Source organism: Chanodichthys erythropterus, chromosome 19, assembly GCF_024489055.1.
Source record: "Chanodichthys erythropterus isolate Z2021 chromosome 19, ASM2448905v1, whole genome shotgun sequence".
Classification (NCBI taxonomy): domain Eukaryota; kingdom Metazoa; phylum Chordata; class Actinopteri; order Cypriniformes; family Xenocyprididae; genus Chanodichthys; species Chanodichthys erythropterus.
This window is the reverse complement of record NC_090239.1, coordinates 11,212,641-11,222,392: the sequence shown is the minus strand read 5'-3', so window position 1 is coordinate 11,222,392 and position 9,752 is coordinate 11,212,641. Positions and strand designations below refer to the sequence as shown.

The 9,752-nt window shown below is 39.5% G+C and overlaps 1 protein-coding gene across 1 annotated transcript in view; it reads right to left on the bottom strand.

Annotated features, from left to right (window-relative positions):
- Positions 1 to 688: 688 nt before the first annotated feature.
- grin2cb (glutamate receptor, ionotropic, N-methyl D-aspartate 2Cb) overlaps positions 689 to 9,752 on the bottom strand; it is a 51,381-nt gene continuing 42,317 nt past the window's right edge. The window contains exons 6-13 of the mRNA XM_067369283.1: positions 8,628 to 8,796; positions 6,458 to 6,611; positions 6,014 to 6,139; positions 5,213 to 5,442; positions 3,825 to 3,985; positions 3,226 to 3,413; positions 2,484 to 2,716; positions 689 to 2,068 (exon numbers count right to left, since the gene is read on the bottom strand). Coding sequence (XP_067225384.1) covers positions 689 to 2,068; positions 2,484 to 2,716; positions 3,226 to 3,413; positions 3,825 to 3,985; positions 5,213 to 5,442; positions 6,014 to 6,139; positions 6,458 to 6,611; positions 8,628 to 8,796 — 2,641 coding nt within the window. The remainder of the gene's footprint in view (positions 2,069 to 2,483; positions 2,717 to 3,225; positions 3,414 to 3,824; positions 3,986 to 5,212; positions 5,443 to 6,013; positions 6,140 to 6,457; positions 6,612 to 8,627; positions 8,797 to 9,752) is intronic.

The following is a 9,752-nucleotide window of genomic DNA, read 5'->3' as shown; positions in this document are numbered from 1 at the left end:
CTTTGTAATTTATTAAAGTGTGAAGATCCTTGATGATGCTAATATTAGAGTACCATTCAATTTGCTCTTCTTCAAAAGCCCGCTCACAGCAGAGTGAGAGAGTGAGAGCGAGAGGAGATTGAACATTGAACAGAAAGGGAATGTTAGAGCCTGAAATATCCACTTATATAGCCCTGCTGTTTAAAATAAAAAATATCGGACAATATGTCTTAAGTGTTTACAAAATTCAGTATCATAGAGAATTACATAGTGTATAATACCAAATGTACTTCAAAATGAACACTTCGTATAGTTTAGTGTCTCAGTTTGACTTCTCTACTACAACCTTTGAAGAAAAAATCTTTCATCCAGTCCAATACATATAGCAATATATTGCATTTTGTGGACTAAAGAGATAAGAACGGCTAATCATTTACAGTTCTACATGTCCATTAATTAATTCATTCATTCAAAATTTAGGATGGCATTTGACGGTTTCCTTAAATACGTCCCTCAATTATTACATTATTGCACTTTAAAAAAATGAATAAAAAATTAAATTAATTTTAAATAAGTATAACAAAACCAAAACAAATGAAACCCAGTAACATGGTTTGTGTTTCTGCTCGTGTTAAAGGCGAAGTAATTTTATTGGTCAGTAGAAGCTTGTGGGCCAAATAGTTCATATTTGGCACATGGAAGGACAAGTTCACACTTCTGATTCCAAACTGGAAATTCTGCCCCATGTCATGGGCACAACAGGGCTGCTATGAACCACCCTGCTGCCTGGAACAGGCACTAGATGGTCATCCTGTAGGTGTGTGGGTGCCCTATACCCTCCATATACACTGTCACTGGGATGTCCCATACAGGGGAAGATGTTGCATAATTCAGCTGGTCCATATGACAGCGGGCTCTGGTAGATTGGCAGCTCTGGGTAGGAGTAGGGTCTATGCACCAAGCTGGACGCCCTCCTGACAGCTGCCACGTTGTGGAAAATCGCCTCCTTGTAGGTGGGAAGCCTGGTGGACTGGCTGTGTCTCAGCTTCTGACTTTTCCTAGTGTTTCGCCGGAAGGCGTGAAGGTAGGTGTGATCCATCGGTTGGGCGTAACACATGGTGTTCCTCACCCGTCCATGTACGTCCACACATGGGAACAGGTCAGGTATAGCTACTCGTGAGGAGGCTGCGGCACCGGGTCTGTCACCCGGGAACCGGACTCTGTCGGGGCCCCAAGTGGCTTTCAGGAACGACGGTCTGCGATGAAGCTTCCTTTTCCCTATTAACGGTATGTCATCGAATGCAGGGTCAAAGTGTGTTTTGACACAGGAATTACAAGCTGTGTCCGCCACTACGAACGGATTTTCACCGAAGGACGAGGATAGATGGTTTTCAGCAAAACTGTTTGCTTCGGTATGACACGTTGATTGGTCTTTATAATCGTGAAGCCCCCTGAGATCCATGGACTCCACCAAGAGATTTTGGGGTCTCTTTTTCCTCCTGACGGCATCTGAGAAATCATTGTGACAAGACTTGTGGTGTTCGGTGTAGATGTCTCTATATGGAACAAAGGAAGAACCAGGATGGGCCAGGTCGGGTGGAGGATCATGCATGGCTAGATGAGGTGTACTCAGACTGGATACAGGAAGCATACCGTCGTAGAAACCCCTGGTCCTGGCGGGAAGTGTGTAGCGAAGAGGAGTGGGCCGTGTTAAGACTCTGTGGTTTACCATCGGTTGTGGGCTACTGGTTTTGGTGTGTTGCGTGAAAGGTGGAGTTATGGAACGCTGCATGTGAGGTATGTGGTTCTCCGTGATGTTAGTAAAATATGAGAAGTGACCAGGGACTTTTTCAGTTGTTGTCACGAGTGGGATACGCGCTGGGAGGCTGCCGCTGTGTCTGCTCCAGTTCTCAATGGTCTTGGTGGCGTTATCCAATGAGTTCTCCACTTTGGCTGAGGAGACAATGTCCTTGGCTGTCTGCAGCATTTTCAGCATGTTGGCCTGGGCGTAATTGGCGGTGATATCTGGATTCTGTATGCTGGTAGATCTGCCAATGTCTTCAACGCCATTAAAGCAGCTGTATATGCCCTGAAATGTAAAGTGAATAGTGACTATGTATTCCTACAGAGAAATTTTATTATGTGGACGTTTCAGTAGATTAATTCGTGTCACGGCAGTATTTTTCGCCATTATAATGATTAATGGACCAGATGATGTTTTTGTAAGAGACAAAGATCAGTTCATTGTTTCATGTCAAAGTTTAATGTGCCTCCTTATGGTGAATTATTTGATTAATTTGACCAAATAATGTGCTTATAGAAGTTCATATTTTATATTAATTTACCCAAATATCCCTTTTAGTAGCCTAAATACAACAGACCGTGCATTATGATTTGGGCTGGGTAAAAATATTTTACCAGTGCAAAATAGTATGATACCTAGCCCTAATTATCTGAATCTAAAAGACTAAATAATGAAATGTAAATTAGAAAGGCAATCTTACCCTGCTGATGGCCAGTAGAAAGTCTAAGTGATCAGACTTGTGGACAGAGTGCCTCAGTTTCCAGTAAAGTAGATGTTCCCAAGCAAAGACCAGCAGGCTGAGGCCCATGGCCACGAGCAACATGTAGAAAACACCTGCCATGTTGTCTATGTCTAGTTTAGAGCTCATGACCTCGTTTTTCTCATTCTGACATATTCCAGACAGCCATACTGTTTCCAGTCTCTGTGTGTCCCCTGCATGAAAGGAAACAGGGTCAGGAACAATGCCAGAAACAGCGGCAGTCAAAGACTGCTCAACTATGACTGAAACAAGTGGATACTACAAGAACCACACATGTGCTCTTCTCCAAAACCTAGTAAGCTGCCAACATAGACATAATATTAAAACATTATTTGTGATAATGAAGGATATTCCCAAAAAGTAACTTCCTAGTTTGGCCAATATTGCATGTATCCTTCAGGGTTAAGAATACATTGTGATGAGCAGGGAAAAAAATCAGTGGGGAAAAATAAATGAATAAATAAAATGTAGGCAGCAAGGTAGCTCACTAGTTTGAGAACAGAGCCAGTGTCTACTGTTCAGTGAAGGTTTTCTTATGCCTGCAGTTTGCACTGACATTTCATAACCTCTCAATTCTCAGCATATTGAGCTTTTTTACAGTAAGAGGGGAATGTTATAGCTTCCATGCTGGGGCAGAGGATATTAAGTGTGGACCAGTTCCGGTCCCCCAAGTGCAATTTACCATCTCCCAGGAACTGGAGTAGAGCCAGGTCTATGGGGCGCTTCCAGCGGGAGTCCTTCTGCAGAGCAATGCCGTAGCCTGTGGTAGCAAACACCTTCCCACTACCAATAGTGACCAGCTTGCAGCCCTCGTCCTTGCCAGCCATATAATTAAGAACTGCTGCATCATATATGAAGGCATCCAACTTCCTACACAGAGGACAGAAATGAGCCCAAGGCAAATGGCTTTAGTAATTACACATAATTATGTCAAGTAAATAATTAGCTCTTGTTAATTTATACTCCCTTTTTCCTTGACAAATGGTGGACGATACATTATTTATGCTTGACTGTTTCCCACCAGTGTTTCAGTGACCCTTAGATCTAACAAAATTGCTTCTAAATGATGCATATATAATGACCAATGGATACAGATTATTAACCAAACATCTCACTAACAGAAAAGTACCATGTTTTTGGACATGTCCTATGGTAGTACCATGATATTCTTTGAAGCGACTTGAAAATACCATGCAAACGGTACTACCATAGCACTTTTTTGTTAGCGTTCAAAACTCTTCCACATAGCCAGACACATAAAATGTTATTGCTAAAGCACACCCTGTCTTGAGGCTGTTGAGAGCTTCTTCCACTCCCTTCTGGTTGTACTTTATCATGTGGGTGTGCATGTCGGGGTAATTGCTTCGAATGTTCCTCTCGGTGCTGCCGTTTGGGACTGTCCCGAAGCGAAAAGGAGGATAATGTTCCTGGGGTTTTTGAAACTGGAACAAAAAGGAATAAATTACATTTCAATTGTTTAGCTGAAGCAGGTTGCGTCTTAACCTTAACAGTGTAGATCCACACAGATTACATGGACTTTACACAGAAAAGCCCAGGTAGTAGTGACCTTGGAAAAGGAAATCTTTTTTTATTTTTATCCTTACTGATTCTTGCATTTGGACAAGAGTTGACTCATTTTACACAATGCACAGAAGGGATAAAGTAATTTGCTCTGAGTGACCATATTAGACCAACGGTCTTCAACTGTGGATCCGCAACACTTAGGCCAATTAATGTTTGATAATAGTCAAATTCTAAACACCCTAAAAAAGAAAGCACCCTCAAATGTTTCTATTTACAACATGTTTTGCAGCGGTGAGAAATGTAGCCAATCACAGACATGTTTGTCGATCTCTTGAATGCAATGGCCAATCAGAGGTGTTTTATCCACTTACCGCTTCAAACACCAGAGGTTTTTTTTGTTCAGTGCTTATTTCTGCACGCTTGTGAATCCTCTCATTAACTGCTAAGAGGACCAACGGCCAATTACACACTGAAAAATTTCGGAAGCGACATCTACATATAAATGCGGGACTCAGAAGTGTGTATTCTTTAACGCTACTATATTATGTTGCTGCTAGCATATATTAGCATGGCTCCAAGCTCTCGTGTGTGTGTGTTTTTTTTTTTGTTTTGTTTTTTTATCTATGAAAGATTAATTTGTTTTTGTTCTTTCCTAATGTCCAATTAATATCTAATTTGCATAATTGTATGGATTTCTGTCACTTACAGTATTTTCATTAATTATAGTGTTTTCATTTGTTTCATTAATTTATGAAAATGAATGAACAAAAATATTAGTAATCATTAGATTGCCTTTGAGACATGAGTATCAGTGATCTTTGAAAGGTGCTAGTTTACTGATATTTAAATTAAACTTTTGTCGTGATGCTGAATTTTCTTCATTCATTGATGCGAACAAATTGCCTGGCCTTGCCTAGCCCCTAAAAAAAGTTGAAAGATCTTCACAGTATGATATTTCAGGTTTAATTTTAAAATCTTCTTGAATATTTAACAAAATATGCGCATCAGGTGTGACCTTTCATTTCAGCTTTCTCCCAGAACTCATTTTGTTTCTGCAACATTTGCTCTTACACAAAGAAAAACACATCAAAAGGTATCCAAATACAACACCACTGTCATACAGCTCATTTACAATTACAACTCACCTTTTTGTCACTAAGTCCAGACACAGTGTCAATGTACTGCTCTTGGATCATGAAGGCAGCTAAATTGGCTGTGTAGCTGGCGAGGAAGATGACAGCAAAGAAAGCCCAAACCAGGACCATAATTTTGCTGGTCGTGCCTTTGGGGTTTTCAATAGGAACTGAGTTGTTGAAGACGATTCCCCACAGGAGCCAGACAGACTTCCCAATGGTGAATGTTGGACCCCCAGGGGCTATAAATGAGATACATTTATAGTATGTACAAAATAAATAAAATAGAAGAAATTAAAATAGAAAACTCATTTTAAATATTTGAATTGCAAAAATATTTCACAATATTAGTGTTTTACTGCAAGTTATGCAGCCTGGGTGCCATAAGAGACTTCATGCAAAAACTTTCGAACATTAGTGTGTATATATATTTAAATTAGTTAATTATTTCTATAATATACACATGCACATCCTTTATAACAGATGTTCTTTTAGCCACTTTGATTGAATTAGTCACAGATCAGTCTACATGGGCAAAGAAATTCTTTCCTAGTTCCACCTTGACATCAGTTCTTAATGTGGTTCTTGTATCTCACACACAGCCACAGAAAAGCCAAGCAATCAATCAAAGTCAAATTAGCAAAGCGACAAACGTTAATTAAACCTCAGAAAAATGACCTTTTACACTAGGAGACAAGTACACACCCTGTCAGCTCGGTTTATGTGGATTGATTAGGCTGCTTCCACAACTATTCTTCCTCTCCTAGCTTTGTGCCTGATAGAGAAAAGACTGTTAGAAAAACCAAGGCTGACCTTTGGCACTAACAAGGCTCCGGTTGTACCCAACAGGGCTGAAGTACTCAAAGACGAACACGGTGACTGCCACAACAGTCAGGCACATTACGAACATCATAACCCACACGGCTGGACTGTAAGGCTCTGCAAGACAGAGAGTAAGACCAAAAATCAGCTGATTAACTGATTAAGATCTTGAACATAACTACTTAGTGTTTTTGTTTGTGATGTAAATGCTGTGCAATTACCCAATGTTTAGCAGAGTCAAAATGCCTTTGTTTGTGTGCAGAGCTGGTGATTTAGTAGAAAATGTTTGTCCTGTCTAGGATTTATTCTCCATTTAATCCAACAAAGACATACAATTTTAATCTAATCACATTCTAGTCTAAACCGCCTGCACACATCTCTCATATACTGTGTGAGGGTGTCCTTGCAAATGGAGGGATAATGATGACTTCTCACCCAGGAAGGCAGAAGGTGAGACTGTTCCATTGCTTCTGGCCACCATAACACTAATCCCAGTCTCCACAAATGGCACTGAAAAGTCAACAATCTCTGACCGCTCCTCATTGATGGTAAGAGAGCCAATTGCCATATCTGCACGCTTGTAGAAGACCTTGAACAAGGAGAAAGTGAGTGAAAACTTTAGAGCAGTCATCGGAGGCATAGCAAAATAATGAAGGCCCCAGTGAACCATGAGACGGGACTTGCCCACAAATGATGTCATGCAATTTCAGGGTGAACATTGAAAATTAAGTTTTACACTCAATGAAGAACTTATTTCTATGCCATTAAGAAAGTAATTTCTATAAGTATGCATGTGTGTAGCATGAATACAATCCTGACATACTATACGCCATGTTGATGCTGTCTTGTGACCTATACCTTTGCTGTTTCCCACCATTCACAATAATAACCACTCTAACATGGTCTTGTGGGATAGTAAATTGTCCAGTGGATGTGCACTTCAGAATCTCAGTGGAAAGAGTAGGTCATACGAGTATTTTTTGCATACTGCGTATTCATACTTACTACTCATTTGATATACAGTACTGCCTTTATATACTATATTCTAGAGAAGTAGACACATTTCTGTCATTAATTACTCACCCTCATGTCGTTCCAAAGCCATAAGACCTTCGTTCATCTTCAGAACACAAATTAAGATATTTTTGATGAAATCCATGAGCTTTCTGGCCTCCGATAGACTGCAAAGTTATTACTATTCAAGGCCCAGAAAGGTAGTAAAGACATTGTTAAAATAGTCCATGTGACTACAGTGGTTCAACCTTAATGTTATGATGTGACAAGTATAATTTTTGTGTGCAAAAAAACAAACAAAAATAATGACTTTATTCAACAATTTCTTCTCTTCCATGTCATTCTCCTACGCTGTTCTTGTAGTAAACACAGTGCAGTGCTTCCGGGTTCTACGTCAGTACACCAACTCATTATTGGCCGACGCTGGACACATGAGCAGCACGACACATGTGTGTGATGCTGACGCAGGAGCCAGCCAATAATGAGCCAGCGTTCTGACGTAGAAAACGGAAGCGCTGCACTGTGTTGGAGACTGACATGGAAGAGAAGAAATTGTTGAATAAATTTGTTATTTTTGTGCACAAATGTATTCTCATTGCTTCATAACATTAAGGTTGAACCACTGTAGTTACATGGACTATTTTAACACTGTATTTACTTTCTGGGCCTTGAAAGTGGTAATAACGTTGCAGTCCTATTGGAGGCCAGGAAGCTCTCAGATTTCATTAAAAATATCTTAATTGTGTTCCGAAGATGAACAAAGGTCTTACAGGTGTGGAACGACATGAGGGTGAGTAATTAATAACAGAACTTTCATTTTTGGGTGAACTAACCCTTTAAGACTGTGGCTATTATTAGCCTCTGGTTTCCAGATTCCAATTTCTTCAAGGATCGGAAATGGACATGAACCACTAGGTCTGTCATTACACAGCTTTGCAAATCGCTAACATCGCAAATCATTGTTGACAGATTTGTTTTGCCGTCACCCGCAATCAGGCTCATGAATGAAAATTCCTTATATCACACTCAAGTCAGCCCCGGAATATCTGTCTTGCTATTATATAATAATTATTTATCTCATTTAATGATCTATTTCCCTCACAATGTGAGAAAAGCATTTAAGCCTTGTATGTGGAGCGAGGGTTTGCTATCTTTAAACTCATCAGCGTGTGAGCAGATGCAGGTGATGAAAACCGATGAAGTGATCAGCAGCTGTGGAAGACACTAAACCACCGGATTAAGTGACACTACACGCAGCAGGAGGTCACAGGATGGAATGTGTCGCTTTTAAAGCCAGTTATGCTCCATGAATGCTCTTAACAACTTTAGCTGCAATATTTGGAGGTTTATGGAGATATGTTAAATACAGAAAGAAAACAGGGTGTGAGTAATGTTAGGAAAAAACGCGTTGACACTGTCATAGGAAGCCGATTTATTTTTTTGTATCACGCTGTAAGCCGTTTTATTTTTATATTCTCAGATGTTAATTTAGCTCTTTTCCCATGAGCTCTGAACTGTTGACATGTTTGAAGTGTGAGTGCGTTTATGTGAGAAAGAGAGAGAGAGAGACAGAAAATGTGCCATTTCATACCTCTCCAATCATCCCATTCCAGACGCCACGGACCATCTTGCCATGTTTCCCATTGGTTACCAGATAAAGGTCATATGAAAACTTGATGGTGCGTGAGAGCTTCTTTAGGATGTCTATGCAGAAGCCTTTGCAGCAGAGTTTGATGTAAGGCTCATTGTGACCGGTTACACTGCACATAAAAAAAATATATGAAACATTTAGTTTAACAAGTTTAATAGTTAACCCCAAAATGAAAAATTGTTCCAAGCAACTTGTATGCTACATTTCAAGCATCCTGAAGTCAAATGATAGCTTTATGTGAGAATTTGTCAAAAATGGATCATCATATGTCATTTCGGACCACTTTTATGTTACAATAGGGTGCTTTTGTGTACTATTTGAAGCTTGAATGTAAATACATGAAAAACAGTCATCAAAATATCTGCTGAAGAAAATCATATAGGTTTTAAATAATGGCAGAACTTTATGTTGGGTAACTAAATTTCATTTAACCCATTTAGGAACCATAGTTAAAAAGATTAAGATTTACATGCTCCCATTGAACATTTGGTGAAGAGGATCAAAGCACATGGTTCTAGGACAAAAAATATGGTGTGACACACATCTGATAGAAAGATTACTGACAGAAAGACTAATTAATTATAACCGGAATAATATACACTTAAATATGGAGAGAAGAAATGATCTGTGTTGCCATAAATGATTATGAAGAAGAAGACTTAGTATGGTCTAGGTAAAATGGCATCTACATTAGTGGCTAAAAGTAATGTCCAGAGGGGATATTTGTTTTTAATGACCCTACAAGTTTGATAAAACCATCAAAATAAGAGGAAATTATTTCAAATATGAGAGAAGAACATCTAGGTTACTATTGTAACCCCCCGTTCCCTGAAGGTGAATGTGATTTCACCAAGTACAACTTGTTCTTGGATCAACATCTTTGTTGATCCTGGATCAACATCTTTGTTGATCCTGGAACAACATTCCAATCAACCAATTAGATTTAAGCGACAAGTTTACCGTTTATGTCAAGTTTAGGCTTACAACCAGGGTTAGGTGCTTCTACATCAATGTTATTCACCTATCTTTCCCCTCTGATTTTAGGGATAAGTTATGGGTAGGATT